This window comes from Convolutriloba macropyga, chromosome 3, assembly GCF_964194025.1.
Source record: "Convolutriloba macropyga chromosome 3, txConMacr16.3, whole genome shotgun sequence".
NCBI classification, from domain to species: Eukaryota; Metazoa; Xenacoelomorpha; order Acoela; family Convolutidae; genus Convolutriloba; species Convolutriloba macropyga.
The window spans coordinates 14,681,121-14,702,379 of NC_134470.1; the positions used below are offsets into that span (position 1 = coordinate 14,681,121).

The window sequence follows — 21,259 nt, forward strand, 5'->3', positions numbered from 1 at the left end:
TAATTTGCGTGCTTTTTGTTGCGCAACAGTTTTTTAAGTCCGCAGCTAGAGAGTTCATTTTTTAACATCTTGAAGTTCAGCGATATTTTGAAATTACACACTCTTAAGTTAAACAACTGAACAGATAAATTATCATCATCTGGATAAAAAGACATTCATGCCATATTACCGATTTACCGATATTACCAAAATGTGCCAATTACTTTGAAACAAGTAAAACAAGTCTAAACTTGTTTAATAGAATAATACTGGCAATTTGACCTAACAATTTTGATTATATAGCAATATTTTAACTTCCGAGCTTAAAAATTAACTGGTGCTGAAAAAATAATTGGACAGGAAATTATTTTTAACTGGAAAGGAAATGTTTATTGGAAAGCTCATTGGAAAGGGAAAACTTTAGTTTTTTTAACTTTCTAAGAAAACAGTAAAAATTCTTTGAGTGAACTCCAAAATAATTTTTAAACTGCCTCAAAGTTGTATTTGTAAAGGCTGCAACGCTCTCTCGTCAATCATATTGAAGTAGGAGCACTATTTCTATTTTTGGTGTATTGTTTCTTCACACCTGTTCTTTTATTCTCCAAAATTTAACCGCAATTTATTAACCGATCTTTCGGATCACAGACGTTAATTTAAAAAACCCTCTCATCATCGTTTTACAATTTCACACAACTGCAAGAGCAGTAGTTTTGTGTTATTTAAGTCCCTCGAACTTTAGTTTCGCTGATTGTTCACTTAGATGCTGAAATAGAATTGAAAAATTCGGTGTTAAACCGAATATGGGATGATTGAATTGGGGGGTTAAATGACTGGTGGGTGAACATATACGGAGTTAGATGATAGGGAATTAAGTAAGTCGGGGTGCAAAGAAGTACAGCCTCTATTTTTTTCCTTATTTATTGTGGGTACTTTTATTTATAGTTTTCCATTTTATGCGATGGATTTTTCAATCTGGCCTTGAATGGTTCACAATAAGAGCATTAAAAAACAAGCAAAATTTTGTGCCCTAAGAAATCAATGGTTAAAGTTCAATGACCAGGAGTTGCTCGAAAGGTTTTTAGTGATTTCTAATATGGTTCCAATGAATTAAACAAAATGAAGCAACAAAAAAAATGTATAAAACTTTAAAGTGGCACAAAATTTGCAAATAATTTGATGTCGGTAATATTTTCTCTCCTGGTGAGTATTTTAATAACCGAGGTCTTCAATTCGTGACAAACTATTCACTCTATGCTTAAAACAAACTTAAGATTAGCATACATTTTTAAAAGTCAATAAAATACACAAATTAAAGCGCCGAGATGGTCGAAATATGGCTACGGTTTGTAAAAAGTTTTTAAACTTTGAAGCAAATAATGCAAAATTTTATAAAGGTAATCAAAATGTTAAACGTTTTATTAAAAAACGATACCACTTACAAGTCTATTTGAGAAATATATCACTCGGTCAAAAGTAACTAAACGAAAAGCTGCCCGAAAAGTATAGTTCACCTTTCCAAGTAAATTGCGGTTCAGGAAAATTGGGAAATTAGAATTGCCTCTTCATAATAATGTTCATAATATCATAAACTAAGGCCTTTTAAAGAAAAAATTCAGAACTTTGGATTGAACATTAAATTTTGACTACCGATTTGAGATAATTTGCCAACTCGAAAAATTCTATTGTAAAATTTAATTCGGTCTGCTCTGGTTCTGGTGTTAAATGCTTATGTTGCTGCGCTTATGTTACGAAGGTTACAAGTTTACGCAAAAGGTCATTTGATTTATCAATTCATTGCTAACCAACACTTACCAACTAATGTCTGGGTGTCGAGGACCCGCAGGTACAAATCCCCGATCTGCGTCTCGCCTCGACTCGCCTGGATTCCCAATGACACCAACGTCACCAAAAGCCAAAATGTGACCACGTTCCAGGACATTCGAAATTGCAATCCGTCAAAATCAACAATGCAACTACGATTTGTCGAAATAAACTAAGTCTTCTTCAAAGTATGTCGTTTTGAATGACACGAAACATTTGAAATGAACGGAATCAGAATAAAGGTCGACTTGCCAATGCCAAATTTTCAAATTGGACAAGTAGAAGAATTGACAAGGGTTTACGGGATTAATAGCGTGCAATGGGTTTAATTGATAAATTGGCAGCAATAAAACCAAAAAGTACCATTTATTCCTCTCTTTTAAGCTTACAAACAAACAAGAGCAGCCAGAATTCCTGATCAAGATAAGATGAAAGTGTATAAGTTGATGTGATGTCTGCAATAACACGCTGCGAATAAGCGACTAGTAATGTTTGATCGTGTTGCTTTTCTTCTATAGTCTCGAAGAGAGTGAGAGAGAATCAAGATCAAAACCCAAAACGCAAAAGTGGGCGAAACAGTTTCAATTTAGGGTTGTGTTGAGCTAATATTTGTCCAAGAGATTTGAGGGTACCTTACAAAACTGGGGGTAGTACGTTCAAGTGTGTCGCTAAAGAGAAACAAATCGAATTACTATAGCATAATATGAAAAGGTGGTATTTATAGAACGATAAAATAGTTTAATCGGTTTATTTGACCAACAAACACCAAGGCAGACACCAAGTCGAGCTCGCTTTATACGTTAGATGCAAAAAGTTGTAATGCTAAATCACTTTACCTTTCAGAAGTTTGAACCCAAATCAATTTAAATCAATGATTGGCGATTAATAAGTGTTCACATGTACAATCTTGACAAACATTGACCGTGCGATGATGGTTTATAACTTGTTATAACTACTTAGTTATAAGTAATAAAAATAAAGGTGTCGAGACAAAGCGTAAACTAACTGATGTCAGGAAAGTAATGAGATTAGCAAAGTCCTAATTAGTTAAACAATAATAAAACAAAGTACCTTTGAGATGGGTTTATCTTGACCTCTTATCACGTCACAGTTTCTTGGTTGTGATTCAGACAAATAACTGATTACAAACAATTTCAAAAGGAACTCATGATAATTTTTATTATACCTCTAACGGTTACTTTTGCAACTCTCCCAAGAACAAAGTAATTACTGCAAATATTTGTACTAACTAGTTGGTTATAACTCACAATCGGTCATAACTTTTGTCCACCAGAAATGACAAGGGAAACCGTTCGGAGATAAATAGAAATTGGTCGGGTTTTATAATTAATTATAACCGATTAGAAGGAAATAATTAACTCCGTAATTTCATTTGTGAGTTGAAGAACATTTCTTGTCGGCGCTAAAACAATTAATAACTTGAATCAATAAAGTGAAATAAATTTTGTTAAAAATATACAAATATTCTTTTTCCACGTTCAAAATTTCTCCTGCTGCTGTAAAATATTGAAAAAATGAGATTTTATTTTTTGAGATTTTTGGAGGTTGTATATTAATTAGGTGGGCGGTGTTATGCGCTTGGTAGCGATAAGTGTTAACTTGGTTATAAGTGAGTGCGTACTCACCAATTTATAATATATCATATAACTAATGCATGCTGGTATATTGCGTTTATCAGTTTTTATGGCTGTGTTAATAACCGCACTGCGGCTCTCAAACTAAGTTTCACAAATCAGCACAAACTGCACTGCAGCTAATGGTAGAATTAAACAGCAGAAGTAAAGAGTAATGGTATTACTACTAGTAGTAGTAAATATTAGTGGTAAAAGTAGTAGTACTAGTAGTAATAGTGGTGGTAAAATATTTTACCAAATATTTGAGTACTCCGCCGCCGCGTCGCTTCAGAGCTTTCGTTAAATTGCCAACAGGAGCTAAAAGTGTGCAGCAGAAAGAGAGAGCAAAGCTACAAATGTGGTGAACAAAAAGCGCCGGAGATTCGGCCGATCTCACTGGTCCAGACAAAACTTATACTTAAAACCATCTGAATTTACAGACAATAACCACCAAACAAGCTTACACACACACACAGCACCACGAAGCAAGACCGCCAAGTTGAAAAGTTTTGGTTGTAGCCGACCGGCGGTTTTCTATTCGTCAATATTAACAAAAAGTGTGCCGTGTGGTAGAATTAAAGAGCAGAACGCATTAAACACAATAATATCAGAGCACAGGCAATACCAACAACACCTCGAAGCGCTTATAAAAATATGGCTTAATCATAAAACGACGATACAACCTCCAATTCAATAAATATGCCCAAATCTATACACAGTTTAAGCAGCGCATGGTAGGTTAGATCTATCGCTTTGTTACACAGAGTAAGCTGCTCACGTTTTGTTAACAAACTTCAGTTCAAACAAGTGTGGGGCTATGCAATTCACATAAGAAAATAGGGTTGAAGACACAGAGGGTGCTTGAGCCGTTGGTCTGAAAGCCAACCTAATTGTAATCCAAGTAATATAAATAAAGTGTATATTTTGGTATCAATTCCGGCATAAAACTTATCCAAGCCAGCCTTCAATGTCAAGATAGTTAGCCGGGTTGAAGGTTTGGCTCTTTGTAGTGCTTGACAACACTCTTGTTGCTATACAACACAACAGGCTTTATAAGGCACCACTTGAAAGTCTGGGAGGCGCAAAACTACTATTTGACCTCAGCTCAATTTTGCTTGTCGTCACACTCACGCACTTGTTCATTGACTCAATAAGTATAGCTCATTAATCCACTCATATTCAACTCATATACTCAATCAGCTTTTTGCTCACGCACTCACTTACTCTCTCGTTCAATCGATCACTCGGATGCTGAATTTTGTTAAGAAATAAAAATGTCACGCCTGAAATCTCATTTACCAGACCTTTACCAATTTTTCCAAAATGGCACAGATGTCCAATAGGTTTCTCAAGTACTTTTCAAACACTAGTAAAATGCGGTGATTTTTAAGTGCTTCAGTCTGACCCAGGTTGAGGTCGCGCTCGAAATCACCTCTGATCAGACCGTCCCAGACAAGTGGGACCTCTGATCAGACCGTCCCAGACCGAAGTGACTTCTGATCAGACGAGTATGCGCTCGAAGATCATTGTGCGCTCGAATTGCGCTCGAAGCCGCCTCTGATCAGACGAGTTCCGGACCGAAGTGACCCCTGATCAGACAAGTTCCAGACCATTGTCCAGACGAGTTCCAGACCATTGTCCAGACTAAAGTGCGCTCGAAATATTGTCCCAGACTAAAGTGCGCTCGAAATCACCTCTGATCAGAGAATGATTTTGAACATGAACAAATCTCTCAATATCGTTATAATATATTCATTTCATCTATCATTTTATCAATCTTATATTCAACTAACAAAAAAACCAATCCTGAAAGTATTGTTAATGAAAGTAAATCGGAAAAAAATGATCAAAAAAATACTGAGTATGCCATTTTTTTTATACTTTTAACTGAAAAAATGAATTTAGACAGCTCTGCATAAAAACGTCTTGATCTACTTTGATTCAAAATCTTTTCTTGAGGGGACCGGCGTTTGTTATCAGCTGGACCCCTTGGTTCTGATCAAACCCATCAGATTTTCAGATGGCGTTCCGATCAGAATGCTGTTTTATTGTTGTCTCTTACCCGAGACAACAAAAGTCAGTAAGAAAACAAAAAAAAATTGAAAAAAATTTCGCTCGAATTGGTCTCTGATCAGACTAGTGTGCGCTTGAAACTGCCTCTGATCAGACCGTCCCAGACCAAAGTGACCTCTGATCAGGCCGTCCCAGAACAAAGTGGCCTCTGATCAGGCAAGTTCCAGACCATTGTCCAGACAAAAGTGCGCTCGAAGCCTTTTCCAGACCATGTAATTCGAGCGCACCGGGAACATGTGTGCGCTCGAAACTCGTCTGATCAGGGGTCACTTCGGTCTGGCCACCTCGACCTGGGGAGTATATAATTATCAGCTATAATGACAAAAATGACACAAAACCAAAGTTTGATAAATAGAAAGTTCGGATATTTTGATCAGAATTTTTGCTAGTTCGTTTTTTAAAGAATTAAACCCCAAATTAGTTTAGCAAGTAAAATTCTCTAATTGTTTAGAGAAAAGCTATTGAAGCAAAAAAAGTAAAAAATTTTAAAAAAAATCGTAAAATCTTAAAATTTGTAACAAATGTTTCTCCAAACAAAAGAACCTTTAAGCAAACTCTTTACTGGACGTGCTACATTCACGTTTTTGATGTTTAACGAATTTTTTAAATAAAAATCAACCAGTAGTCAAACCAATTGATAACAATTTTAGTCTCCTCTATATAGTCAAATTAAATTATTAACATCTTTTCCATTATTTTCCTCTTTTTTTGTTGTTGCCTCCCTTGATTTCAAATCAAATATTAATCACGTTTCATTTTAAGCAAAAAAAAATCTGAGTTAAAACAAGCGTGGGGCAGTCCAATTCACAAATGAAAAAAAAGTGAAAATTCACAAATGAAAAATGAAAAAAATGAAAAAAAACTTTTAGTCCAGAAAGTGCTTGAGCCGTTCGTCTGACAACCAACGAAATTGCAATCTGAGTAATATGATAAAGAGTTCTCTTGATATCATTTCCAGAATAAACATTATCCAAGCCAGCCTTCAATGTCAAAATAGTTAGCTGGATTGAAAGTTTGGCTCCTTGTTAAGCTTGACAACACTCCTGTTGCTCATTAACACAAAAGGCTTCATAAGGCACCGCTTGAAAGTCTGGAAGCCCTAAAACTGTCAGTTGACCTCAACTTTGTCTTGCTTTTCATCACACTCACACACTTGTTCATTCACTCAATAAGTTGCTTGATAATCCAATCACATTCTCCTCATGTACATATAACGACTTTTCTTATTGTTGTTGTGTCTCCGTTTGTGTGATTTCAAATATTAATCATGTCACATTTTGTGCGAGAAACAGCCTGAAAACGATCTTCTATGTTCCTTTTGTGGTCTTTTCTTAATAGTTTTTTCATCTTTGCAAATTTGATTACACTCTCACAAAAATCGTTTTTCCAATTAACATCCTCAGGCGTTATGAAAATCAAAATTACTGAACTTCTTTGGTGCCCAAGGTAAACTTAAAAAATAACGCTTCTAAAAATTTATTTGCCTAAGGTCCATTTTCTCCCATAAAAACAACATTTTTTGCAGATTAGAAACAAGGTAAATTTGGCCTATTTTTACTCTAATATATAAGCGAAAAATAACAAGCAGTAAAAAGTTGATACAAGTGAAAACTGAGATTGTCACATTTTGCGACAAAAACAACATATTTTGGATGAATTTTTGAACTGTTAGATTTTGCACCACCACCATACGTCAGCAGTGAATAGAAACACAGAAAAAAGTTTCTGTAGTTGTTCTTTACGGACTTCAGCAGCGCTGACACTTTTGCACTTCAGTTTTTTTCAAAATCAAAAAACATAAACAACATGTCAGTTTTTGTTCTTTTCAGTCTTGTGCACGTCTTGTCCCATACTTGCAAATCTAAATGTAAAGTCTTTGCAAAGACTCCCAAGCCAAAATTTGTGGTCACGGGCTCCAAAGAACTCTTAGCAATTCTAGAAGAAGCGTTTTTAAACTTGCTATTTATTGCTGCAAAATGCTCATAGATATTAGAAGAGCACACCAAAAAATATTCAGAATTTTATACGAGTGGATTTCATAGATAGTTGTAGTGCCACTGGTGCGTATTTTAGTGAAGGTTTAAGATTTCATTTATAGAAGTTTTGGATTAGATTATCTTGTGAGCGTTTCCAAGTAATTATCAATTGCTCAAAATTTTAACACGATAAAAATGAATAGGATCAAGTATGGTTATCAAAAACTGGAAACTACAGGAAACGTTAAAAGAAACGATGCCTTGTGAATTAAATAATGCATAATATCATACCGATAATATACTACAAATGAAAAATAACATTTCGATAATGGAATAAATGGATGCCGCTTTAGTAACGCTTAAATTCTTTTTTATCTTCATCAAGGCCCAGTTACCTCTTAACAGTTACTCTACTCTAAGTCTAAGGGCGCTCATCTGCCTGTATTTATTTCACATGCTCTATCTGGGGCACCAGTCTAGCAACATCAGACTCAGTTGGGGCTAAATTGGAAGCTAACCTAACCAGATATATATACACCTGTTACAGAATGGTATTCAGTCCCTTTCAAGCATCGTACCCCCCCCCACTACAGAGCCGCCGCCGGGCGTATTTCCACCAGGTCTGGCCATGGTTGCATTCTGTCTTGTGTTTTTTTTTCAAGGGCGCCCCATTTACCACTATTTTGGAAAACCATTAGACTTTGCTTTGGTTTGTCATACGTTTAAATGATTTGGATATGGTATATAAATGATGGCATTATTGTTTTCTATTTTATTGCGAACATTTTAAACCTTTAGGGTTATTTATTGAATTTATTTATTTATAAAAAATTTACGACTCAAATTGTCATGTAAATAAGGTCCAATCGTGACTAAAGGGAGTAACCAAAAACAACTTTTTTTGCTCATTTTTGAAGATTTTAGGTTATATCCTTAAACTCAGTGATTGCGATGAAAGAACATCACAATAAGCTACTTTTTTCTCACACCTGATCATCTTTCAATCAGTGTTATGAATGAAAAGTTTAAAAAGGTTTGAACGGTGTTTAATTACAAAAAGCATGTGAACCTAAGGATCTTGGTGAAAATCTTATCTGAAAGTTAAAGCCTCTAATGAATCCCTAAATGCTGAGTAAACTCTTCAATAGCCTTTAAAATTGGGGAAAAAACTGGACTAATTTTTAAGGCGTGCATATAGTCGAGAAGCAACATTCTGGTCTAATATGATCGATCTAGCATAATTTTCAGATAAACAAATAAAATCACTAAAAAATTCACTATTCCATATGAAATCTAATTCCAGGGTCTTTTTAAGTGCTCAGTGATTACATTCCAGAAATAAAAAAAAAACTGGTGCTTTGTTTATGCGCAGTGACAACGTTGGGTGTTTCATTCCTCAGTACGTAAGCAGAGATTTCTTCATGACAGTTTTTTTTTCTATTATTCAACTTTAATAATAGTTATCTCCAGTGCTATTGCTATTCAGGTGACTATTAACACTTTTTCTTTTTCTGTTGAAAATCTTTGACGTGGTGTCACCATAATATATTAAATTGGCTAGGCTGTCAACCTCATCGCCAAATTAACTCACAGAGTCAAAAACACGCAGGTATCAATCAGTATCATTGCTCATCACACGTCTTATTCAAAACAGTTGCATTTTTAATTCCGAGTGTAAGTTGCGTCGAGAGTTTGCCGCCACTTAAACAGTCAATTTTTGACCAAGATCAAATTTAATCTCAGAAATTATGCGCAAAACGAATTATGCGCAAAATTATGGGCAATGATTGTTGTTAAATTGTACAAACTAATCAACATTAGCTCAAAAATGTCAAAAAAGACTCTGCATACTGTCTCTGTGCATGAACAACAGGAGTGATAGAATATCTCAAGTAATTCAGACAAAAAATTCTGACAAAATCAATTGCCAATAGTTACTTGAAAACCAAAAATGAACTTCAATTTTATAGGCGAATTTCTGTTTGTAAGATCTGTTTAGTTGCTGCTATAATTGAATTGCGGCTGAAAATCATACGAAAATGTTCATTTTCACTGCTAAAAACAAGCATTACACAAAACCCTTTCAATTTTTTTAGTATAATTTGTGTTGGCGCTGCTTGAAATTCTCCAAGGGTGCTGGAAACTGTAGTATGATAATAATGAATAGGAGCTGGTATGTCATAGCAGCAAAATTATGGGAAATGTGTGTTCGGCTTCAGATTATATGCTTTTCAGACCCAAAAACTTGATGGCACCAATCAATACTGTTGCTAACCACACGTCTTCATCACACGACCCAAAGGCATCACACGACTAGGCTTTTTTTGCCTTTTGATGACCTTTTGAGTATGTATATGTAAACCTCATTGAACAATGTTGTTTGTTTATACATACTTGAGAACAATTTATTATTATTATTATTATTATAAAACAGTTGCTTTTTTTTAATTTGAAGTGTAAGTTGTGTTGAGAGTCCGCTGATGCTGCTCAATGTCTGCAAAAAATGATACTCAAAAATTATGCACTAAACATTGTCTAGTAATGACTATTATTAAATTGTGAAAAATAATCAGATAGAACTTAGAAATACTTTTATAATCTTACCTATTTCCTAATTTATTTGAAACTGTTCTGCGCCATACCTCATACCAGTTGAATAGTAGCATTATGTGTCTGACACCAAGAAAAACTCTTCTAGAAGGCAGTACAGGTATAGCAGTGCTGTTAGGAAAGCACGTATCATTTTTTAAAAATGATTGTAGTAAATTGAAAAAACTAAAACATTAAATAACCTTAAATTTCAAAGTTAATCGCGTCTTAGAAACTTGTTGATCCCTTCTAGCATGATGCCATATCCTAATTCGTCTATTTTATCTTCAAGAAGACAGCGAAATAGCCAATGTTATAAATAGAACTAAAATAATGTGATAATTTTTTCAAAAATTTTAATTTGCATATGAAATCAGCCGAAAATATTAAGGATTTATTGATATTCCGCGTCTCTTCAGCATAGTTTTTCCAAATCAGCAGAATTGGTGAATTAAAGTACTAAAAATTTTAAAATTCTGCCAAAAAATATTTTTTGTTACACAGAACTGACTTTCAATATTTAGTGAACTTTGAAGACAAATATCAACAGCCCCTTTTTCTCGAGAAAACTTTGCCTAAATGCCAACTGAATAGTGACAAAAGCTGTCTGGCCGAACGGTTTCATAATTATGTTCAGATGAGACTTTTTTTGGCAATTTTATGAACACAAAACACAAACAGCCGTGTCTGAGTTAGCAAATTAAATTAATAAAACAATAAAAACATTTTTGATTTACGAGCGGTGCTTTTTCAAAAAATGCTTTTCAACACTCGAGCCATTCGAGATTTGAGTTGTTGAAAAGTTTGCTCAATTAAAGCCGAACTTTTGAGTACCCTCTCAGAAGTCAACATGCCAATTTAATTCTAATTAAACTCACTTAAACATCCAGCTAATTAGCTCACTCCAGAACTGTTTTATAGCCAGGTTAGCCAGGTAATACAATATGAGTAATTGCAGTCAATGTTTGTGCGTAATTGAACAAAAACTGCTACAGAAAATGTGAATGATCAATCGCCAAAAATAAAAGAATTGTTTTGTAACGATTTATGCTAAACTTATTTTGCGTGTTTTTGAGAACAAATCGGATTATGGAAAGCAAAATTGATGCAATTTTCTTTCAAATAACTATAGTAATAATATTTACGAAAAGGATCAAAATAATTATAATGATTACGCCGCGTACAAACAAAAATTTATGCAAATTTAGATCTTATTGTTTACTAGTAAATTGCGACAATTTGTAACAAAAATAATCCACAGCAATTTGTGAACAAGATTTGTTTCATGTACAGCACTTAAGGATTAAAGCGCTTCCAATTGTAACAAAAAAGTGTGAAAAAATGAATAAAGGAATCGAGGAAGGAAATTGTGTAGCTGAGTTCCGCCTCAGTTTAATATCACGACCATAAAACAGATCTAAATTCCTACACACTACAATGTGCAAGTCAAAATCCCTTAATTCCTGTCTCCCGTTCACTGTTCATGTATTGCGTATACGCACGTATATACTACTAAACAGCCACTAGTCTAATATTCCCTAATTTCTTTCTTTTCCTCTTTTCCTTCTCTCTTTCCCTCTCTCTCTCCCCATATCTCCTCGTTTGTTATTGGCTCGTTGAAAAGCGTACAGGTTTGTCCGTCTGTGTCTCCGATGGAAAGCAATATAAAATGCAATAAAAATATTGAGCAAAATAATATTAATAAAAATCATAAACGCCTTTCTTAATTTCTGGCACACAAAAGAAAGGCATGGCTTTTTATTGAATTTAGACCCCGCCCTTTTCCACAGTAGTTAGATGGTATTTTGTTAGATGCCTGATTGAAATCTGTTTTTAGCTCAGATTTACTAAAAGGCTGGGTCGAGTTTTGAACGAGCTATTGTAAAGAAAAAAGAAATTTAGATTACAAAATCTCATATATTGTGCCTACTGGGGTTGCAGACGAAAAAAGTTACTTTCAAAAGATAAATATTGCGCCGCTGAAGAAATCAATTTGCGCTCTTTGGTTTGATTAGTTTCTTTGATTAAAGTTATAAAAGAAGAAAAAGTAATTTATAAAGCAGCCAAAATTGAAGACGTTGATTATCAATACCACCCCAAGATCTTAAGCAACTCCCGTTAATAACCAAGTTATATTACATCCTTCTTAGTTTTAATAATACTTAAAATCTATAAAATCGTCAACTCCTGCACAGAAAAATAAAAAAAAACTGAGCTATAATTTTCATAGTTTAAAAAGCAAATAGAGATGTTTTAGTTTAAGGATTATGACAGTTAGGTTAAATATTTACTTGCTCACGATTATCAAGTGACCAATAAACAGGATGGTAGTAAATAAGCATGTACGCAACAGAACTATTTTCTCAGTGAACTAATTCTTCAGTTATTTTCACGAGCTTTTTAGTAAGATTCATCGAAGACATTTGTCTTAGTTTTTAAGAATACTTTTTAACGTCGAACTTCATCTAGCTTAACGTCGAACTTCATTTAGCTTTTCTACCTAATATTTTTAAGCTGTAGAATTTTTCAGAATTCTTGTAACCCAACAGTCGAGCTATTTTTCTCTCCTCCCCCGTTTTGTGGGAGAAAAAATATGAGGTCGTTCTATTCGCTAATCCCAAAAAATAAAAAAAACGTAGAAATAGAATAAGTGTATGCGTGTGAATGGGCTCCTCAAAACATCGGGCAATTAAAAAAAATATTATATGAGTTTTCTATTGATTCACGTACCCTATTTTGGGAATCGTGAAGGTATTTGTGAGAAAAATGGAATTTATTGGCTATGGCCAATGTTAGAAGGTTGAGAGAGAACAACCTAATGTAAATTGTGCATAAAATAAGCTTGACAGATCTTGACAAGAAGTTCTACTTGTTCAACGTATATTTGGCTAGCGAAATGAAGCCTTGAGGAAGAAGAAAGAACGTGAGAATGTGTTATAAGAGATGCCCAAGTTCAAGAGCTTAAGACCAGTTGGTGTAATTGGGTAGCACACTAGGCTTGCAAGTAAGAGATGCTGGTTCGAATCCAGTACTGGTCCATTTTCACAGTAGTTGCACCTGAATAGACCCCCTAACAGGTTATGGGCCCAGACCCTAGTCTCTGAGCTTAACCGCAAAAGAGAGACAAGATAGTTAGAAACTGTGAAAGAGATGATGCGCAATTTAAGGGGGAGTGTTAGAAGGTTGAGAGAGAACAACCTAATGTAAATTGTGCATAAGATAAGCTTGACAGATCTTGACAAGAAGCTCTACTTGTTCAACGTATACTTGGCTAGCGAAATGAAGCCTTGAGAAACAAGAAAGAACGTGAGAATGGGTTATAAGAGATGCCCAAGTTCGAGAGTTTAAGACCAGTTGGTGTAATTGGGTAGCACATTAGGCTTGCAAGTAAGAGATGCTAGTTCGAATCCAGTACTGGTCCAATTTCACAGTAGTTGCACCTGAATAGACCCCCAAACAGCCAACCTTTTTCAGAACGTTTTCTGGTATATTGATTTTCAATTTAGGGCCAAGTTTTTTTAGTCATTTTTGTGCTAATAGAAAACGGTACGTCTAATCATTTCTGCAATGTTAGTTGAGGATGCCAGATGTAAAAATTGAAAAATATAATTTGAAACAGATATTTCAGAAGTTTAAATCGAACTCTTGACTTTTGACAGTTTTTGATGTTTTTGTTACCACTGCTTTTTTATTGATGTTTTCATTAATAGAAATTACTTTTGATAGGACGAAACTTTTTATCAACTTGCAAGAAGAATGCGTTCATCAGCTGCTATATTTAATGATTTCATGGACGCAAATTTCATGCATATGTTAGTTTTGTCCGGCTATTTCTGCATTTGTTTCTGTTAGTATTTTGCCCTTTAGTACCCACTTAATAGATTTATCATTTTCTTAATAAATGTTTGTGCAGATTGTTTAAATTAAAGTGGCATCGACTGAACCCAATATTTTTTCCGTCATTTTCAATTTGGGTGAAAAATTGGGACCAGCAAAGTGCCCTAAACTAAATCACGCTTTTGACTCAGTTGTAATTGTAAAATAAATGTTCTTCCATATGAAATTTTTCATTTGCGCGAATATTTTGTAGGTCACTCGTGACTTTCCTCAGTCTGAAACGTGATGCGACTTTTTTGACGCTTTCTTTTTTGAAGTTTTTTCGGCCAATGATTAACTGAAATTTTTTTTAGGGAATGATGGGTGCATAGTTGCTATTAACTGAAACAAAAATTTTTTAAAATAAATTTTGGCCCTCGTTTTTTCAGATGTTTTTCCCATTGCTAATGTCGGATACAGTGAAACGTTTTTTCCAGATTTCCAGTGCAGCTGATTTACAACAATATACCAGCATTCTTTAAACTCTTCCAATTTTGACACTTGGTCGACCATTAATAAAGCAGAAGTTTTGGGTTAGAACTGTTGCTGTGCTTCGCGCAGGAAAGACCGATTTGCTATAATTATCACACGTTTTTAAAAACAAAAACTGACCCCTTAGACAAAACTTCAACGTCGAAACGCAAAAATTTCAGAAATTTAAATCAAACTCTTGACTTTTGACAATTTATTTTGATGTTTTTTGATACCACTGCTTTTTATTGATGTTTTCATTAAAAGAACTTACTTTTGATAGCATGAAATTTTTTATCAACTTGCAAGAAAAATGCGTTGATCAGCTGCTATATTTATTGATTTCATGGACGCTAATTTCATGCATATGTTAGTTTTGTCCGGCTATTTACGCATTTGTTTCTGTTAGTATTTTGCCCTTTAGTACCCACTTAATAGATTTATCATTTTCTTAATAAATGTTTGTGCAGATTGTTTAAATGAAAGTGGCATCGACTGAACCCAATATTCTTTCCGTCATTTTCAATTTGAGTGAAAAATTGGGACCAGCAAAGTGCCCTAAACTAAAGCACGCTTTTGACTTTGTTGTAATTGTAAAGTAAATGTTCTTTCATATGAAATTTTTCATTTGCGCGAATATTTTGTAGGTCACTCGTGATTTTTCTCAGTCTGAAACGTGATGCGACTTTTTTGACGCATTTAAAAATTTTTCGGCCAATGATTAAGTGAAAATTTTCGTATTTTTCAGTAAAACGATACAGTAAAACGTATTTTTCATTAAAACGTATTTTTCCAGATTTCCAGTGTAGCTGTTTTACAGCAATATACCAGCCTTCTTTAAATTCTTCCCATTTTGACACTTGGTCGACCATTAATAAAGCAGAAGTTTTGGGTTAGAACTGTTTCTGTGCTTCGCGCAGGAAAGACCGATTTGCTATGATTATCACACGTTTTTAAAAACAAAAACTGACCCCTTTGTCAAAACCTCAACGTCGAAACGCAAAAGTTTCCAAAGTTTCTATCTATAAAACAACATAAATGAAACAACAGATGCAACCTTCACGTTCACATTAAAAATTAAAAAGTTTTGATGTCAGTTTTTGCATGCTCTATTGCAAAAAAACAAGACCCAACGAATGATTCCGCCAGTTAAACAAAATAAATCTTATCTAAAAACCGAAATTAAAAGAAATTTATGAACACAAATTTTCAAGGCATGAAAAAATTGCTAAGCAAAACCAATTGGAAAAGTTAACAGTGGTTTGGTTGTAAAACGACTCAAAAAACATTGCCAATGTTTTAGCAATTTTTCTAGTGTCGTGAGGAATAAAGATCATTTAATAATTAAACATCAATTATAATCTCATAGAAAATTAGTGTAGCCTAAATTGCGCCCTCAAAAAATTAGCAAGCAAAAACAATCCTGTATAGTTAGATTTTGTTTTGTTTCCAGAAATTTGATTTGCCATTTGTAATTCACATTTTTAAAATCCTAAATAGCATAAGTTTAAAAATTTAAACGGAATTGTATTTATTAAAACTAGAACTTACCGAAATATTTCATTTAAAGTTCATTTAAAAAAAGTCTACGAAAGACACAGCTGAACACAGCAAACACTATTCACCCTGTATTTTCATTGAATTCCCATAACATAAATAGTAATTAAGTGTAATTAAGGGTTTAATCTTAACTAGATTTTTCAAAAAACAATTTTCAAAAAATAATGATTAATTTGAATTCACTACTCAGGTCAAACTGACAATTAATAAGAAGTTAGTTGATTAAAAAACTCTTTAGTGTTAATTTTTGTGTCTGAAAGATTTTGACATTATTTGGACTCAGGATCAATTGTCCTCAATCGGTCTGCACAAAAAATTCTGGTGAAAATCATTAAGTACATTTGAATGGTTTACAACAAAAGAAACAGTTTTTTCACGTCGACATTTAAAAGACAGTGATGAACGCCACAAACACTAATCAACCTGTGTTTTCATTGAATTCTCTTGGCATAAAAAGTAATTAAGTGTAATTTAGGATTTAATCTTAACTAGATTTTTCAAAACATAATTTTCAAAAAATAATGATTATTTTGAATTCACTATTCAGGTCAAATTAACAATTAATAGGAAGTTTGTTTATTAAAAATTTTTTAGCTTTAAATTTTGTATCAGAAAAGTGCTGACGTTTTTTGGACTAAGGATCAATTGTCCTCAATTGGTCTGTAGCAAACACTCTGGTAAAAATCATTAAGTACATTTAAATGGTTTATAACAGAATTAACAGTTCTTTTCACGTCGACGTTTCAACTTTAGCATTTACTGGTTCGTCTGTTTCGGTATATAACGGTTATATATATAACAGGACATAACAGAACAACTAATTTCAGAAATTGAATAATCTGCAAACGACAAAAAGTGGTCTTAATATAAATACAATCGCAAAAATGTATTTAAATATTTGAACAGTTACATCAAGGGTAGAATTCAAATAAAATTTATCTTGAAGGTCCTGAGAAAGCTTTAGTCAAGCATTGCTTTTTGTCATAAAAAATCTAGCAAGACAACTTCAACAGAAATTTGTTCTCTGCTACAGAAATTTGTACTCGTTAAGTACATAAAACACTAAAATCACTGCAGATGGAACTAAAAATCATGCTACGTTTAAAAATTGGTCCAAGAGGGAGTTTAATGGTCTGTTGGTTTCAAATTGATGAGGAAGTATTGCTATTTTCAATTTTGTTTTCTGTTTGCTCATAAATACCTCTCTTCTTGGCATTAAACAGTTCTAGTTTTCAGTTTTTTTTGTTAAATTACCAGGACAAAAGGCACATTATGCTAAATTACTCCTTCAATGCGTTTTTTGATAATTCATAATTGTGAATCAACTCTATAGTGAACTGACACTTTTGACTGGTTGATCCAACTTGTTTGGTTGTCGCCACCTAGAAAGCTTTTTTTTTAAAAAAAATTACACTTTCGGCTTTTCGACGTTCATTCAATAAACTCTCAAAAAATAAGAGAAAATGCGTTTAGTGTAGAGAACACTTTCTGATAGAAAACACTCTTGAATTTGAACACGTCTTCAGAAAACAGATAGAAACTACTTTTATTCGGTTTTATGAATAACGTTTGCACAGGTTGCCTGCAAAACTTCATTTGTGGAAAAAATAAAAGTTGGACGGAACAAAAAAATAAGAAATTCTTATAGTTCTTTGAAACATTCGATATTAAGCCCAGAGAACGTCTGCGTTCATAGGAACATGATTTTTTGAAGTAAGTATCAATTGAAGCACAAAATTTTATGAATGAATTTCTCAATGAATCATTCAATTATTGAAAATACTAACAAAATGAAACAGTTTGAAAAGGTATTGAATTAAGATATCAGAACAATCCACTCTTTACTAAAACCACTAAAAAATTTGAATTTGACTAATGGTTTCTACTAAACAAAAATTAATGATTCGATGAATATTTAATGTGTTTAAAAAGTTTCAAACTGCCAAGGAGCTTCGAAACGTAAATTTGCAAATAATCAATTTAGCCAATTTACCTCTCAGTTGTATTCCTAAGATTTATTTCCGATTGCGTAAACGTTCAAAACGTTCCTTTTCATTGAAGTCCCCCTTGATCCAATTTCAAATAATCTTGACCAAATCATTAAACGTTTATGTGACTGTTCGAGCTGGTGTAGACTTGAAAAAAATACAATTTTGATCGGCATAATTTTTTTATTCTGACACAACAGATAATTAAAATGCAAAAACCTATACTGAAGTCATTAAAACAGTAATGACAAGAAAAACATTGAATTTGAAAGTACTACTGATATTTGTGTAGCTTTTTCGGCTATAATCTGACTTGTAAAAAATCAAAGTCGAAAACAAAAACCTTGTGGCTAACAGTTTTTAGGTTGAACTGTTGGATCAAACAGATAAATTGTAATTGTTTATAGTTTTGACAGTAATACAAGTCAAGCAGATTTTCTAGAGCACTTTTTGGTTTACAAAGCATGAAAATGCGAGTGCTATAAAAACTACTGACAAGCAGTTAACATTTTAAAGAAACCAAAAAAGATTTTATGGATTATAAGTAAACCAAGAAAAAAGAAACGAAAAAAAATATAACCAGAACCAAATGATTCAGAAACTCAATTCGTGGTAACCTCATTTTCTCAATTTTCTTGTTACAAAAGTTGTCACTGTTTACTTCAATGTGATTTTTCAGGTTTTCGAAAACATTTTTGATAGCAATACAAACCTAAATCTTTTTTCGATCCGAACAGGGTGCGTTCTGCACGCGATAGCAAACAAAGGTAAAAGTAAATTCGTTTAAAAGTTCTTCTTCGGTTCAATTATACAGCGTGAAATCACTTGCTCTAACTTCATTTTAAAAAAAAATCAGGTTCTTTTTGGATATTTGTGTTTCGGCAAAATTTGACAGAAAAAGACCATTTTTCATCTAAGAAATTTCTGACCATTTTTCAATAAACAAAAATTAATTGAAACCAAAAATTTTTTCGATTTACTGATTTGATGTTTTCTATATGAAAGAATTTTTCAGTTTCGTTTGTTTTTGTTAATCATTTTAAATGACAAAAAATTCACTGTCTTTAAGTTAAAATCAAATTGAAGCTTGATCACAACTAGATGAATATTTCCAGAAAACGTTCAGCAAAGTTACGTATATCCAAAGATCAGAAAAATCAGTTTGAAAACCCAAAGTTTCTAATTCTTTTTGTTAGTCTCAAAAAGTGGCGAGATGATTTTCAAGAATGTGCACACATGATATCTTTTATCATAAGTTCAGATCAAAAGGCAAAAACTATCCAAATTATGGTGCATTATAGTGCAATAGCCAAACCTCAGCGGAGACGTCGATGTTTTTAATTCTTCATCAATTCTTCTACCAATTGCTTACTGAAGAATAATTTGAATTAACATTCTTCGTCGCTTTCAATTTTTCCGTGATAGGTTACTTATTAATGCGGCGGAAAAAAGTAATAAAAAAAGATTTTGGTTATCATTTATTGATCCAAGAACTTATTTTGCAAACTTAATTTTGCAATGCATTAAATTTACTAAAACGAAATGATTTATTGAAATTGGTTGCCAATTCAGCGCCTGTCATTGCTGCTTTTACCAATTTCTGTTATTCACAACACGTCCAACTTTTCTGTGAAAATTTTCTTGTCAGCATTGAAAGCGGTATTCAACAAGGCAACCCATTGGGCTCTTTATTGTTCTCAGACGCTTTGGCATATTATAGGCAAAAATTCAAGAATCGTTGCCAAACCTTCAACAACAATCCTGTTCTCTAGATGACGGTGTCCTGGTGGGCTCAGAAGACGATCTCATTAGATCCTCGAACCTTCTATGCAAGCTCCGTCATGATCACGGTCGCCAGTTCAAGGTCAACAAGTGCGAACTGTGGTCAACAGCATACTCGATATGAGAATTAATTGAAAGGAAACTTCGGGTCTTGATGAGGTCACTGGAGCTGCGTTAGGAACCCCAGACTTTGTCCTCATGAAATTTAAAGAAAAGATAGGCAAATAATGGCATTTTTGAAGTTCGATTACATTGATGACCCTCAATGCGATTTAGGTACCCTACGCCACTGCAATGGCGGACCCAAAATGATGTATTCCTTGCGTTGCGAAACGCCCAAAATTTCAATTATTAAATCCTTATATGAATTTGATGCCCGACTGCGCAAAAAACTTGAGAATCTACCTGCAACTTCTTCCAGAAAAATTTTGGACTCAAGCAGCCCTACCCATAACCCTATGGCAACGATTGTTTGCCAAACTCGTCCTAAATTGGTCTTGTTCGCCAAAACCAGCCCAGTTTAAAGCAATATGCTTAGGTTCTGTTTTGTCCTTTGGAAGTCTTATTTGAAAAAAAACCGGTAAAAATCCATCAAAATGCACTGTTTTTCGGGAAAAATTTTACCGATTAGCACATTGGACAATACAATTTTTTGGCAAAAGAAAATCCAACAAGCTCTTGATAACGAAATGTTTCAAGGTCTCAAAGAGAATCTAGCATCTGAAAGAGAATCCGCCCTGTTACTCTTATTGTCTGTTCGGCATGCTGGAGCTCGGTTGTCTGCTCAATAGTTAGTGCAAAATAGAGATTGAGTGTCTACGTCTACAACGCAGAGAGGAATTGCCCATTCTTTAAAGCAGGAGCTCTTGGCAAGTGAGGCGATCATGGAATTGCGTGTCACGGTCGAGGAGACGCAATTGCAAGACATGACCGAATTCGTAATAAAAAAGTGTGCAATTGCTCGTCTGCGAATCTCGCCAACAGTTGAAAAGAAGAACATCATTCCAGAAGGCCAGTCACGCTCCGGAAATTCGTTGTCCACGCTTGGAAATCAATTGAAAAATTGAATTGAACACTTATACTTTCTTCCTTCAAAAAATGTTTGAGGCAAAATTGTTTTTTTTAGAGTTTTTGCAACTTCAGCTGCAGCGGTGTTTTTTGTCAGTAACATGTACATGAAAATTAACAAGTACTTTAGTCAAAAAGAAGAACGTCATTCCAGAAGGCCTAATCACGCTCCGGAAAAATCGTAGCCACTCTTAGAAATTGTGCAAATCTGCTGCAATTGATGTAATTTTCTCCCTAACGCGGCTACAAAGGCGGCATACGCTTTTGATGCAGCAGATGAACCAAAATATTGCCTCTACGATGATACCTCCTCAAAATTATAAATAAAATTTGTTCGTCTTGCAATCGAAGTTCGTCGTGGAATAATATTCCGCGAAGAATTTCCATTGCAAAACGAAGTAAAGTGATTCCCTTTTTTTGAGAAGATATTGTTGTAGAGGCA

At 33.9% G+C, this 21,259-nt stretch overlaps 1 protein-coding gene across 1 annotated transcript in view; it reads right to left on the reverse strand.

Moving 5' to 3' along the window:
* Positions 1-3,609, reverse strand: part of LOC142336546 (uncharacterized) — a gene marked incomplete at its 3' end in the record, with an annotated part of 51,358 nt that extends 47,749 nt beyond the window's left edge. Inside the window, exon 1 of the mRNA XM_075385453.1 lies at positions 1,792-3,609. Within this exon, the coding sequence (XP_075241568.1) occupies positions 1,792-1,918 (127 nt within the window). The remainder of the gene's footprint in view (positions 1-1,791) is intronic.
* Between the last annotated feature and the right edge of the window lie 17,650 nt (positions 3,610-21,259).